Consider the following 13790-nt stretch of genomic DNA (forward strand, 5'->3'; position numbering starts at 1 on the left):
CCGGGTTCCCGCCATTCTCCTGCCTCAGCCTCTCCGAGTAGCTGGGACTACAGGCGCCTGCCACCACGCCCGGCTAATTTTTTTGTATTTTTAGTAGAGACGGGGTTTCACCGTGGTCTCGATCTCCTGACCTCATGATCCGCCCGCCTCAGCCTCCCAAAGTGCTGGGATTACAAGCGTGAGCCACCGCGCCCGGCTGGGGGAGTTTTAAGAGAAGCAGGCTAATGCAAATAGGCCAGACTAGTTCGGGCGGGAGGAGAGAACGCACTGTGGTTAAGGACAAGCATTTCTGGTGCTTGCACCCATCCTAGCCATGTGGGTGGACCTTGAGTGGGTGAATTAGCCTCTGGGCCTCAGTCTCCTCATCTGTATTATGGGGCTGGTCAGCACAGCTGGGATTCATGCTTGATTAAATGGGACGGTGCCCTCGTAGCCCCTCCCCCAGGCCCCCGGCACACGTGGCGCGCAGGTCTGGTCTGGGTTAGCTTTATTGGAGCCTCCTAGCAGGCCAGGTGTTGCAGGCACCAGTAGTGCCGCAGGCACGGGGGCCTGTGGTGAGGCCAGCTGCAGGTGATCTCGGTGGTGGACTCCGAAGTGTACTCTAGAGAGGTCCCGGAGTGGCAGGGGACCAGCTCGGGCACTGAGGCGCTGTTGGCAGGCTGTTTCGAGGATTGCTTCTGGCGCTGTCCGCTGGTCTTGGGGGCTGCGTCCTCTGGCTCGCCAGAGGGCTTGCTGGGGGGCTGCGTGGGGATGTTGCTGCTGCTGGGAGACTGGACCACGGGTGAGACCGGGCTGGAGGTGACGTTGGGTGGCTGCAGGGCCCCCGAGGATGGGAGGGCTGACTGGGAGGGGCCGGAGGAAGTACCAGGCGGCTGGGTGCGTTGCCGAGACCGGTGGGAGCTGCCCCGTGCCCGACGCTGGCCTTGGGCCTTGCTGGACAGGCGGGAGCCACGGCCAGAGCCGGAGGGCAGCTGGCCCTGGGATCCAGAGCTGGGGGTGGCCGAGGACTGGGACTGGGACTTGCCCGAGGTGGCATTTAAGGAGACCTCCAGGGTCTTGCCTGGATCCGAGGGACTGGCGGGGGCTGCTGGCGGGGGATGCGCTGAAGACTCTGTGGAGGCCTGGGAGCCTGGCACAGCCCCCTCTTCACCAGCCAGGAGGTCCTTGCGAGGCCCAGGGTGCTGCTTCACTTGTCCTTCGGCTGTGGGGTCTGGCTTGGCTTGACTGCAGAGAGAGGGGCGGGCGGGGGAGGGCGGTGAGGCAGGCCTGGGCTCCACTGAGCTGCTCGCAGGCGGGACTGAGGCTACTGGCAGTGAGCAGGGAAAGTCGAGGGGCCAGGCAGCCACCCTCAGCAGAGATGGTGTCGACCACACGCACGCTTTCATGGTCAGCCATGCACAGATGGGTGCACACAGAGCACGCACATGTGCAGTCATGCACACATACACACGCACGCACACACACATGTGCACACGTGGTCACACGCACACACAGATGCACACGTGGTCACACACACATACACTCACATGCACACGTGGGCGCACACACACGCACACGTGAGAAAACGTGCTCCCTTGCTCACTAATACACACACCATACACTTGAGCCCATGCACACACACTCTCTTGCACATGACAAAACATGCACACACAATAACACGTGCACACAGCAAACATACGCTCAAACACATGCACACACACACATGCACACACAGCTCCTATCTCCCCACAGGGGTTACGTACGGTCAGCTTCCAGGGGAATGGAGGGCCCGGCCACAGCCGCTGGGGTGACGCCTGCCCGGCTACGGGCGAGGGCCTGCAAGACTGGTTCCCGGAAGCGTGAGAGAGAGAGGCAGACAGTGAGAGGGGGTGGCCAAGATGCCAGACAGTGGGCGGTCAAAGTCAGAAAGGGAGGCAACGTGGAGAGAGACAGGTCGAGACCCAGGAGATGGCCTGAGGCAGCCGGGCGCCTGCGAGCACCCACCGTTCCTGGTTATTCCGGCTGCCGCGTCCAGGGCTCGCCCGCTGAGGTTGTTCACGATTCTGTCCACAGCGCCGTGGTGCCTTAGGAACATCGGGCGCACGACGCGCTGATACAGCATGAGAGCCCCGTTCCAGGGCCTGGGAGCCATGCAGAACAACAGGAAGGCGCACTGCAGGCAGGGCAGGAGTTACACGGGGCCCCACCCAGCTCTGTGCCCCTGGCGGGGAGAGGGGCTGCACCCTCTACCAGATGCCCACCCTGGACAGGAGCTGGGTCTCCACCATCAGACATCCTGTAGGGTGAGCCCTCCACCATCAGACACCCTTCAGGGTGGGCCCTCCACCATCAGCCCCCCGACAGGGCCCGTTTCCCTAGGGAAGGGACTGAGTCTTCCCCTCACATCCCCCATCTCCTGGTATCCTCCGGACCTTCTGGCCCCAAGGCCTCCCAGGAGTCCCCGAGCCCCGTGCGCTCCACGGCTGCGCCCGCCCTGGCAGGGCCCACCTTGCCCACATAGTAGAAAGGGAACCAGGACAGGAGCAGATCGCTGAAGAACTCGGCCAGCCCGAACAGGGCGTACACCACCCAGTAGGTGAGCCACACAGTATCGTCGTCCTTGCTTGGGCTCTCGATAGCTTTGATTCTGCAGGGGGGGCGCAGCAGGGTCAGGGGCTGCCCGGGAGCCCCCAGAACCCCCCACGTGGGCAGCCAGCCGTGCACTCACGAGGCATATGCGGGGTAGACAAATCCGATGAGATTGCACAGCAGAGACGCTCCGTAGCCGAACAGCAGATACAGGCTTAGCAGAGTGACGGCTCCTGCCGGAGAGAGGCGGTGGTGGGCCGGGGCCGGGGACCCACTGAGCCCCCACGACGGTACCCAGGCCTCCTTTCAGTCGACGGAGACTGCAACCATCACCTCCTCCCAGGAGCCGCCTCTAGGATGTGTCCACTGCCCCCAATGTGCCTGTGCATCCCCCATCGTGCCCCTAGGCCCCGAGCCTTGTGCCTGTAACTGGTCAACGTGTCCATGTCCCCCACTGGGGTTGAGAGCTCCCCAAGGGCAGGCAGGAGCTCGACGCTGGACAGTGGGGGTGGATGCAGAATAGCTGCCCAACAAAGCGTTTGCGGCCGGGAGCGGTGGCTCACGCCTCTGATCCCAGCACTTTGGGAGGCCGAGGCGGGTGGATCACGAGACCATCCTGGCGAACACGGTGAAACCCTGTCTCTACTAAAAATACAAAAGATTAGCTGGGCATGGCGGTGTGCGCCTGTAGTCCCAGCTGCTGGGGAGGCTGAGGCAGAAGAATGGCGTGAACCTGGGAGGGGGAGCCTGCAGTGAGCCGAGGTTGTGCCACTGCACTCCAGCCTGGGCGACAGAGCGAGACTGCATGTCAAAAAAAAAAAAAAAAAAAAAAAAAACGTTTGCTGACCGAGTAAGTGTAATCTGGTCGGACACAGTGGCTCACACCTGTAATCCCAGCACTTTGGGAGGCTGAGGTGGGTGGATCACCTGAGGTCAGGGGTTTGAGGCCAGCCTGGCCAACATGGTGAAACCCCGTCTCTACTAAAAATAAAGAAATTGGTCGGGCGCGGTGGCTCACGCCTGTAATCCCAGCACTTTGGGAGGCCGAGGCGGGCGGATCACGAGGTCAGGAGATCGAGACCATCCTGGTTAACACGGTGAAACCCCGTCTCTACTAAAAATACAAAAAGAAATTAGCCAGACTTGGCGGGCGCCTGTAATCCCAGCTACGAGGGAGGCTGAGGCAGGAGAATTGCTTGAACACAGGAAGCGGCGGTTGTAGTGAGCCGAGATCGCATCAGTGCACTCCAGCCTGGGTAAGACTCCATCTCAAAAAAGAAAAAAAAAGTGTAATCTGCAATGATAGCCATCTCATTCCAGGCCCTATGGGAGGTGCTGGGAAAACAGGCCAGTGTTTCAATGTAAGGGATGGCAGAAACCTGCAAGGGGGGCCAGGCTGTCATGAAGACTTGATTCTAGAGCTGAGAAAGGCAACTGTTTCATCTGTTATCTTAGCGCAGGGTTTCTCTGCCTTGGCACTGCTGATGTTCGGGGCTGGGTCATTCTTGGTTGTTTTCGGCGGGGAGGGGGAGGTGGCTGTCCTGGACACTGCAGGGTGCTGAGCAGCGTCCCTGGCCTCTGCCCACTCCATGCCATCAGCTCCCCAGTCATGACGACCACAGATATCTCCAGACATCACCCAGTGTCCCCTGGGGCAGGGTGGGGGGCAGGGCTACCCTCTGTGAGAACCCCCTGTCTTGGATGCAGCAAACCCCAGCATCTTGATCCCACGGGTGGCGGAGAGCCCTCTGGTCGGCTGTGCACTCACCAGCTGGCACTGAGGGAGGCTGTGGCTGCATGGAGCCTCAGTTTCCCCCTTGGTAAGTGGGAGTAGTAATGGCCCCTGCCTCCTATGGTTACAAGTTAACAGAGAGAACGCCTTTCTGCACGTTTATTTGTATTTATTTATTTTCGAGAGGGAGTCTTGCTCTGTTGCCCAGGCTGGAGTGCAGTGGCGCAATCTCAGGTCACTACAAGCTCCGCCTCCTGGGCTCAAGCGATTCTCCTGCCTCAACCTCCTGAGTAGCTGAGCGCACCACCGTGCCCAGCTGATTTTTGTATTTTTAGTAGAGACGGGGTTTCACTATATTGGCCAGGCTGGTCTCAAACTCCTGACCTCAGGTCATCCGCCCGCCTCGGCCTCCCAAAGTGCTGGGATTACAGGGGTGAGCCACCGCCATCAGCCTTTCTGCACATTTATTAAGTGCCTTCAGGCAACTATAACACAGTCCCAGCAAGGCGAATGTTCAGAGAAAAACGTGTGTGTGTGTGTGTCCAGCTCAGCCCCAATCCTGAACCTGGCTCTGAAAAGAATAACTACGACAGCTGCATTTATTAAGCACCTACTGTGTGCCAGGTTTTGTGTTTTCCCTGAATTATCTCATTCAACAGCCAGAACTGGGGGTGGGTGGGTGTTGCCCAAGGTCACACAGGGAACCTCTGTGCTCCAGAGAGCTTGGACAGCTCCTTCCTCCTCCCCTGGAGCTGCTATCTGCAGAGTGAGATACAGGCCACTTCTGGAACAAAGGGGAGAGGCCCAAGTCCCCCCAGCCCCTCCCATCTGCTTTAGTCTTTATCCAAAAGCACCCGAGGTCAGGGGTAGGAGGAGTCCCCCAGCTGGTCCCAGGAGGCTGTGTGGCCTCCCAGTCACTGTCTCCTCTGAGTTTCTTCGTGTGTTACCCAGGGGTGTGGGATTTGTAGATTTAAAGGAGGTGGGAGAGGGGGGATGACGGAACGCCATCTCTCCCCGGGCCTGGCTTGTGGGGAGGAGTGACTCTCCCAGGGCGTCCCTCCCCTAAATCCCTTTTCCTGCAGCTTCAGCGACGGGAGGATGACCTTGGACATCAGAACTGTGGAGGGAGGCCCAGTCCCCACGATTAGCAGCAGATGGGACTGGGGGTGGGCGGGGTGGAGGAGTGTATGCTTCAGACAGAACAGGCACAGTGGCAGCCCCTGCTTCCCTGTGCCTCAGTTTCCTCTCTGGTGACAAAGTGCCCCAGCCAGCCCCTCCCTGCTGCCTGCCTCCTGGGCGCTCTATGACCTAAATTCCTGCCCACTGGCCCCAGGGATGTGGAAACGGAGGGCAGAGGTCAGGGACCTGCTCCCAGAGGCAGGCACAGCCGGGCCATGCCCATGCCACCTGCTGTGCTGCACATGGGACCAGGCACCTGGGGACCTCCAGGGTCTGGGCACAGATTTCAGACTGTTCTGGGGCTGCCTGGCATGGGAACCCCCAGATGGTGGGAAAACTGGGGGGAAACTGGACTCCTGGGATCCACCTGCAGAAGGTGCTCAAAAAAGTGACATTGTCCTCCACCCAGAACACCCCAGGCCCAGAGCAAGGCCTTGTGAGTCATTCTGCAGAGCTTCCTGGAAGAGAAGGCAGAGCCAGTGGGGCTGGGAGCACCACACAAAGGGAAGAAAGGCTGGGTGCAGTGGCTCCCACCTGTAATCCCAGAGCTTTGGGAGGCTGAGGCAGGAGGATCGCTTGAGCCCAGAAGTTTGACACCAGTCTGGGTAACATAGTGAGACCCTGTCTCTTAAAAAAGTTAATTTTAAAAAATTTTAGGCCAGGGAAGGTGGCTCACGCCTGTAATCCCAGCAGTTCGGGAGGCCGAGGTGGGCAGATCACCTGAGGCCAGGAGTTCGAGACCAGCTAGCCAACATGGTGAAACCCCGTCTCTACTAAAAATACAAAAGTTAGCCGGGCATGGTGGCGGGTACCTGTAATCCCAGCTACTTGGGAGGCTGAGGCAGGAGAATCGCTTGAACCCAGGAGGCGGAGGTTGCAGTGAGCCAAGATCACGCCACTGCACTCCAGCCTGGGCAGCAGAGCAAGACTCGGTCTCAAAAAAAAGTTTTAAAGGTGGGGAGGAGGCATTTAAGGAGCGCTTACTACATGCTCTTGCTAGAGTTTTGGAAAGGGGAAGGGGAGCGCAGCGTCACCAAGGGTGAAAGTCCCGGAAGAACTGTAATGGAGTCACAATCGGGGTGCCTGGATCTCCGGCTCTGTGGGCCCCAGTCCAACCTCCCCACATCACAGCCGTCAGACAACCCAACTCCGTCTTAACAAATATTTACGCGCGGTGGCACTAAGCCATTGAGCCGGGGGAAGGTGAGCTAGGGCAGGAGAGGAGGAGGAAAGGAGGAGGGTCCTGGGCAGCCCCCCAGGACGGTCCGTTCCCCTCCCCGCCTGGAGCCTCCTCCCCCGAAAAACGGAAAGATCTCTACTGTTGCAGCCAGGCTGGGGTCCACGGGGGGAGGGGGACGGCGAAATGCGGAGGACACTGGCATCCCGACCCCTCCGGGGCTACTGGGCAACTGGAAGAACCGAACTTCGGCATGGCAGGCACCCAGCGCCCGGAAGGAGGCGGGGGGGGGCGGCCAGGGGCGGAAACTAGAGAGGGGTGGCCCGGGAGCAGGGTCGCAGGGCGCGGGCAATGGAGGGGCTGCGGGAGGACCGCGAGGTCCCGGTCACCCCGCGCGCTCCACCGGCCGGACCGGACCCTGTAGGCCGGGGACGGAGTCCGGTCTGCGATCCCCGGGCCCATGGCCTCGGTGTGCCCGTCGGCGAAACGGGCTAGCGCCGACGGCTCACCTGCAGCCAGATACCGCTTCTCCACCCCGGTCTTGGCCTCCAGCGCACCCAGCACGTCGGTGACCAGGTTCCTTTGCTCCAGGAAGCGCTCCACGCGCTGGCTCAGGCCGTCCATGGCCCCGACGCGCCCGGGGTTGGCTGCTTGAGCTCGCCTGCGGACCAGAGTACCCACCCAGCTGCACGCGCGCCGCTTTCCCGCAGCCTGAGCCGCGCTGCTCCGGCCCGGCGCCGGTGTCCGCCCCCGGACCCCCACTCGGACCAATAGGAGGGCAGGGAGGACAAAGGAGGTGGGGCCTGCCCCGTCTCCCCCGCCTCATAGCCCTCGGCCGCGGCCGCCGCTGCCCAGACCCCGCCGGGAGAGGGCGGGGTGCGCCGGCCCAGGGCACCGATTGGCCGGGCCGGTGCGAGACGTAACTGATTGGAACGGCGGTGTCAGGGGACGGGATTATTGGCTGCGACGCTGAGGGGTGGAGCCAGGGCGAGGAGAGGAGCGAGGTGGGGGGCGGAGCCGGTGGGAGGGGCTAAAGAAAAATCCGAGCCGATTGGAGAAACGGGACGCGATTCATTGGCGAGACCAGTGGAGGGCGGGGCTGATCACAAAGGAGGCAGGGCGGAATAGTAGGGGCGGGAACGGGGCGGGGCTTATCGGAGCAGGCGTGATTACGCGAAAGAATGATTCTGATTAGGCCGGATAGGAGGCCGGGCTGCTTCTCGAAGGAGGGGTGTGTTGGAAAGTGGGCGAGGCCAAAGAAAGGGTAGGACGCATTACCGCAACAGTGAACCCGCTTCTCTGGGTTAGAGTCTTGTCGTTGTACAAATGGGAAAACTAAGGCTCCCGAGGGTGTAGGTCTGCGGAAGACGGGCAGACGTGCGCGTCCCTCCCCCGCTTCTCTTAGATCTTCGACCCCCTCTTGGCTGAGTAGCCGCAAGGCCCCGTGGGAGTCGAAGCCTTCTGCGTTGCTATGGCGCCGGGGGCGGGGCGGACGCCTGGGCCCACTCGGCGGTTTGGTGGGAGGGAGGGGCTTTGCGCAGGCCCCGCCCCCTCGCCGCCTCCATGCTGCCCGCCCCGATTGCGCTGTGGCTGCGCCTGGTCTTGGCCCTGGCCCTCGTCCGCCCCCGGGCTGTGGGGTGGGCCCCGGTCCGAGCCCCCATCTATGTCAGCAGTTGGGCCGTCCGGGTGTCCCAGGGTAACCGGGAGGTCGAGCGCCTGGCACGCAAATTCGGCTTCGTCAACCTGGGGCCGGTGGGTGGAACCGGGATGGACGGGAAGTGGGGGCTTGGAGGGGACTGGACGAACCTAGACCCCCCGACGAGTGGGAGGGAGCCCGCAAGGTCTCCTAAATATCAAGAGCCCCAGCCCACCCCTGCCTCAGCCAAGCTCAGCTTCTGGGACTCCCAGACAGCACCTGGTGGGGGAAGGACAAAGAAGGGGGCTGTTACCGGCCCTCGGGGGCTCCACCAGGGGAGCCGGGTCCCATCGGTGTGGCCGTTTCCCCACATCCCCAGATCTTCCCTGACGGGCAGTACTTTCACCTGCGGCACCGGGGCGTGGTCCAGCAGTCCCTGACCCCGCACTGGGGCCACCGCCTGCACCTGAAGAAAAACCCCAAGGTGAGCCTGGCCTGGAGCCCACACCCCCCTGCCGGGGTCTCAGCCGCCTCCTGGGGCCACTAGCCATCTTCTGTGGTTCTCGTGGTTGTTATGAACAGCTGTGCTTTCTGTGGCTCAGACCCACCCGGACCCCAAGTCTATACAGCAGGAGGAGGCAGGGAGACCCAGATACGAAAATCATGTTGCCTGCCAGGGCCTGGTACACAGTGGGCACCTCTTGCCCTCCCCCTCCCTCCTCTGGGCCCCAGGGGCTCTGGTAAGGAGGGACAGACGGCATGCCTTCCCCACCATCTAGGTCATGGGATGGAGGGAAGCGGATTTGACGACACCGTACTGGGTTCCAAAGAGTAGGAGGCTTGGCCGGGCGCGGTGGCTCACGCCTGTAATCCCAGCACTTTGGGAGGCCGAGGCGGGCGGATCACAAGGTCAGGAGATGGAGACCATCCTGGCGAACACGGTGAAACCCCGTCTCTACTAAAAATACAAAAAAATTAGCCGGGTGTGGTGGCGGGCGCCTGTAGTCCCAGCTATTCGGGAGGCTGAGGAAGGAGAATGGCGTGAACCCGGGAGGCGGAGCTTGCAGTGAGCCGAGATCGTGCCATTGCACTCCAGCCTGGGCGACAGAGCGAGACTCCATATCAAGAAAAAAAAAAAAAAAAAAGAGTAGGAGGCTTAAAGTCACCCAGTGGCCCTCAGTACGCAGTGTCCGGGCGCTCAGAAAGGGGCCTGGGTCCCATCAGGCTGCGCCCTGTCTAGAAAATGCCTGGGATGTCCAGCTGAGGGGTTGAGATGGGGCCTGGGAAGCCCTCGGAGGCCAGGAAGTGCCTCGAACAGGACTGGACAGCTGCCTGCTTATAGCACCGGGAGGGAGAGCAGTGGCCGGTTCCTGATGGGATTTGCAAGAGAGATGCCAGGCCTGGCGTGGTGGTTCATGCCTGTAATTCCAGCACTTCATGTCTGTAATCCCGGCACTTTGGGAGGCCGAGGCAGGCAGATCACTTGAGCTCAGGAGTTCGAGACCAGCCTGACCAACATGGCGAAACCCCATCTCTACTAAAAATACAAAAATTAGCCGGGCATGGTGGTGTGTGCCTGTAGTCCCAGCTACTTGGGAGGCTGAGGCAGGAGAATCACTTGAACTTAGGAGGCAGAGGTTGCAGTGAGCCAAGATTGCGCCACTGCACTCCAGCCTGGGTGACAGAACAAGACTCTGTCTCAAAAAAAAAAAGGAAGTGATGCAGGAGAGAGATAGAAGGATCTACAACAGGGATGGGGGAGGGAGTGAGGTGGGGACCTGGGGACCTGCAGTCACCCGGGGCAGTGGCAACGCGTCTGTGGGCCCAAGGACAGGTGGTCCTCGGCTACCTCTGACTGGCCTCGGCCCCCTCTGACTGCCAATAGAGCCCCAGGCACATGGGGACCCTGGAGAGCAACCCCCACAAACACAGGGTCCCAGGGCACGGGGCTGCCTCACTCCCTGAACCACGAGGGGCCCCAGGGGCGAGCAGGGGACAGGCCTGATGCACCCTCTGCCCTGCAGGTGCAGTGGTTCCAGCAGCAGACGCTGCGGCGGCGGGTGAAACGCTCTGTGGTGGTGCCCACGGACCCCTGGTTCTCCAAGCAGTGGTACATGGTGAGCAGGCAGCCAGGGTGGGTAGGCGGGGACAGGGCCGCTGGCACCCTCAACCCCAGGCCCTCACAGGGTCACAACCCCGCCTCCCCCTGCAGAACAGTGAGGCCCAAACAGACCTGAGCGTCCTGCAGGCCTGGAGTCAGGGGCTGTCAGGCCAGGGCATCGTGGTCTCTGTGCTGGACGATGGCATCGAGAAGGACCACCCGGACCTCTGGGCCAACTACGTGAGACAGCGGGTGGCTGGGGGCGAGGGCTGCCCCAGGTGCCAAGGCTGGCTCCACCCTAGGGACGCCTCCCAGCCCCCTCATATCCCCACCTGCCCCCAGGACCCCCTGGCCAGCTACGACTTTATTGACTACGACCCGGACCCCCAGCCCCGCTACACCCCCAGCAATGAGAACCGGTGAGCAGGGCTCCCACAGCACACGGGGGAAGCCCCAGTGTCTGGCAGGGGGATGGAGGCCATGACGGGAGCCCCTCTTGGCCCTGGCACCAGGCATGGGACCCGCTGTGCTGGGGAGGTGGCCGCGATGGCCAACAATGGCTTCTGTGGTGTGGGGGTCGCTTTCAACGCCCGAATCGGAGGTACCCGGGGTCCCCCACTGGCACCATTCCAGGACAGAGAGGGAAGGGGGTGACTCTGGCGGGGAGCTGGGCCCACAGACCAGGGGAGGACTCGGGAGCCCACCCTCTCACTGCTGGGTGGTGCTAGGGCCCCAGACTCCAGGGCTTGGGGGGTGCTGAGCCAATAGGAATGGTCCCACTCCAGGGAGCAGAGAGAGGGCCCAGGTGGGGCTGGGGAGTGGTGTGGAGTGGCGTGGGGCGGGCTGGGGTGTGGGGAAGGGCAGGGCTGGTGGCAGCGGCCCTCCGGCCCTGGCTCTGCAGGCGTGCGGATGCTGGATGGTACCATCACCGATGTCATCGAGGCCCAGTCGCTGAGCCTGCAGCCGCAGCACATCCACATTTACAGCGCCAGCTGGGGTCCCGAGGACGACGGCCGCTCGGTGGACGGCCCCGGCATCCTCACCCGCGAGGCCTTCCGGCGTGGCGTGACCAAGGTGAGTGGCAGCCCGAGGAGGGCAGGGGTGGCAGGCCAGGCCGACGCCCCCTCCCTACCCCTCCTGGTTTCCCAGGGCCGCGGTGGGCTGGGCACGCTCTTCATCTGGGCCTCGGGCAACGGCGGCCTGCACTACGACAACTGCAACTGCGACGGCTACACCAACAGCATCCACACGCTCTCCGTGGGCAGCACCACCCAGCAGGGCCGCGTGCCCTGGTACAGCGAAGCCTGCGCCTCCACCCTCACCACCACCTACAGCAGCGGTGTGGCCACTGACCCCCAGATCGTGAGTGCAGCGCCCCAACCGGGTCCCCTCCCCAGGCCCTGCCATCCCAGCCCGGCCTCCTCACCTCCCTCCTGTCCCCACCACTGTGACTTAGCACTCTCCCAAAGCTGCTTTGAAAATGCAAATCCAGGCCGAGCAAGGTGGCTCACACCTGTAATCCCAGCACTTTGGGAGGCCAAGGCAGGCGGATCACAAGGTCAGGAGATCAAGACCATCCTGGCTAACATGGTGAAACCCTGTCTCTACTAAAACTACAAAAAAAAAAAAAAAAAGGGCCGGGCATGGTGGCTCACACCTGTAATCCCAGCACTTTGGGAGGCCGAGGCGGGCAGATCACGAGGTCAGGAGATCGAGACCATCCTGGCTAACACGGTGAAACCCCATCTCTACTAAAAATACAAAAAATTAGCTGGGCGTGGGGGCAGGCGCCTGTAGTCCCAGCTGCTCAAGAGGCTGAGGCAGGAGAATGGCATGAACCCGGGAGGCAGGGCTTGCAGTGAGCCGAGATCGCGCCACAGCACTCCAGCCTGGGCCACAGAGCGAGACTCCGTCTCAAAAATAAATAAATAAATAAATAAATAAATAAATAAATAAATAAATAAATAAACAAACAAACCCGAATCCAGGCCGAGCACAGTGGCTCCCGCCTATAATCCCAGCACTTTGGGAGGCCAAGGTGGGTGGATCACCTGAGGTCAGGAGTTCAGGACCAGCCTAGCCAACATGGCAAAAACCCATCTCTACTAAAAATACAAAAAAAATTAGCCAGGCATGGTGTCAAGCGCCTGTAATCCCAGCTACTCAGGAGGCTGAGGCAGGAGAATCGCTTGAACCCAGGAGACGGAGGTTGCAGTGAGCCAAGATTGCACCACTGCACTCCTGTTTAGGCCACAGAGCGAGACCCTGTCTCAAAACGAAACAAAACAAAACAAAAACAAATCTAGCCAGGTGGGACAGCTCACTTTGGGAGGCCAAACTGGGAGAATCACTTCAGCCCAGGGTTTCTTTTCGTTTGTTTGTTTTTGAAGATGGAGTCTCTCTCACTCTGTTGCCCAGGCTGGAGAGCAATGGTGCAATGGCGCAATCTCGGCTCACTGCAACCTCCACCTCCCGGGCTCAAGCAATTCTCATGCCTCAGCCTCCCGAGTAGCTGGGACTACAGATGTGTGCCACCATGCCTGGCTAATTTTTTTTTTTTTTTTTTGTATTATTAGTAGAGACGGGGTTTCACCATGCTGGCCAGGCTGGTCTCAAACTCCTGACCTTAAGCGATCTGCCCGTCTCAGCCTCCCAAAGTGCTGGGATTACAGATGTGAACCACTGTGCCCAGCGAGCCCCGGGGTTTGAGACCAGCCTGGGCACCACAGTGAGACCCTATCTCTACAAAAAAATAAAAAAATTAGGCTGGGCGTGATGGCGCACATCTGTGGTCCTAGCTACTCGGGAGGCTGTGGTGGGAGGATTGCTGTAGCCCAGGAGGTCGAGGCTGCAGTGAGCTATGATCACACCACTGCACTCCACCTGGACAGCAGAGCAAGACCTTGTCTCAAGAAAATAAATACACAGATGAAACCCAAATCCGACCCCACCAGCCCAATCACAGCCCTCCTCTGGCCCCCCAGGGTTCTTAGATGAAACTAGCTCTGGGGCCTCAGCCACCTCTGTGCCGTCTCAGCCCCTTGAGGAAGGTTCCCCCTCATTTCTCCCGGCCCCTTCTGCCTCAAGTTCTCCTTGGGGAGGCCCCTGTGCCCCATCACTGCCCCTCTTCTGCCCCTGCTGCCTCTTCCTTCAGACCGCCACCTGGGGCTACTGCCCCCGGGAAGTCCCGTAGGCCTTTCCCCACCTCATACACTTGCCTCCCAGTGTTTGAGAGTCCCTGAGGTAGTGACCAGCTCCCCTGCAGGGCCCCTCAGGCCATAACCAGGAGGGCCTGGTTCCCCTCTCAGGCTCCAGGGCCAGGCACATAGCAGGTGCTTCCCTGAACACCTCCAAACCCAGGCGCGTTTCTGCCAGGGCTGCCTTGTGGTCCTACTGC

The 13790-nt window shown here is 61.0% G+C and overlaps 2 protein-coding genes across 2 annotated transcripts; one reads left to right on the forward strand and one right to left on the reverse strand.

Moving 5' to 3' along the window:
- Window positions 1–470: 470 nt before the first annotated feature.
- Window positions 471–7474, reverse strand: REEP6 (receptor accessory protein 6). The gene is made up of 5 exons (XM_032177339.2): window positions 7166–7474; window positions 2708–2801; window positions 2488–2626; window positions 1984–2152; window positions 471–1224 (listed from the first exon to the last, which is right to left on the reverse strand). The coding sequence occupies exons 1-5, from the start codon at window positions 7278–7280 to the stop codon at window positions 1187–1189; spliced, it is 555 nt and encodes a 184-aa protein (XP_032033230.1). The 5' UTR covers window positions 7281–7474; the 3' UTR covers window positions 471–1186.
- A 745-nt stretch (window positions 7475–8219) lies between these two features.
- Window positions 8220–13586, forward strand: PCSK4 (proprotein convertase subtilisin/kexin type 4). Its single transcript, XM_032179162.2, has 9 exons — window positions 8220–8408; window positions 8672–8776; window positions 10317–10409; window positions 10505–10633; window positions 10736–10812; window positions 10906–10994; window positions 11295–11467; window positions 11543–11755; window positions 13548–13586. The coding sequence occupies exons 1-9, from the start codon at window positions 8220–8222 to the stop codon at window positions 13584–13586; spliced, it is 1107 nt and encodes a 368-aa protein (XP_032035053.1).
- The last annotated feature ends 204 nt before the right edge of the window (window positions 13587–13790 follow it).

This window comes from Hylobates moloch, unplaced genomic scaffold (genome assembly GCF_009828535.3).
Source record: "Hylobates moloch isolate HMO894 unplaced genomic scaffold, HMol_V3 SCAFFOLD_15, whole genome shotgun sequence".
Lineage (NCBI taxonomy): Eukaryota > Metazoa > Chordata > Mammalia > Primates > Hylobatidae > Hylobates > Hylobates moloch.

Bases quoted from the DNA above. Each gene is read 5' to 3' on its own strand.
- REEP6 (XM_032177339.2), bottom strand. From the start codon at position 7,280: ATGGACGGCCTGAGCCAGCGCGTGGAGCGCTTCCTGGAGCAAAGGAAC. The intron at 2,802-7,165 runs GTGAGCCGTCGG...TCTCTCCGGCAG, and splicing joins GAAGCGGTATCTGGCTGCAG to GAGCCGTCACTCTGCTAAGC. The intron at 2,627-2,707 runs GTGAGTGCACGG...CCCCCCCTGCAG, and splicing joins GTCTACCCCGCATATGCCTC to AATCAAAGCTATCGAGAGCC.
- PCSK4 (XM_032179162.2), top strand. From the start codon at position 8,220: ATGCTGCCCGCCCCGATTGCGCTGTGGCTGCGCCTGGTCTTGGCCCTG. The intron at 10,410-10,504 runs GTGAGCAGGCAG...CTCCCCCTGCAG, and splicing joins TCTCCAAGCAGTGGTACATG to AACAGTGAGGCCCAAACAGA. The intron at 10,995-11,294 runs GTACCCGGGGTC...CTGGCTCTGCAG, and splicing joins TTTCAACGCCCGAATCGGAG to GCGTGCGGATGCTGGATGGT.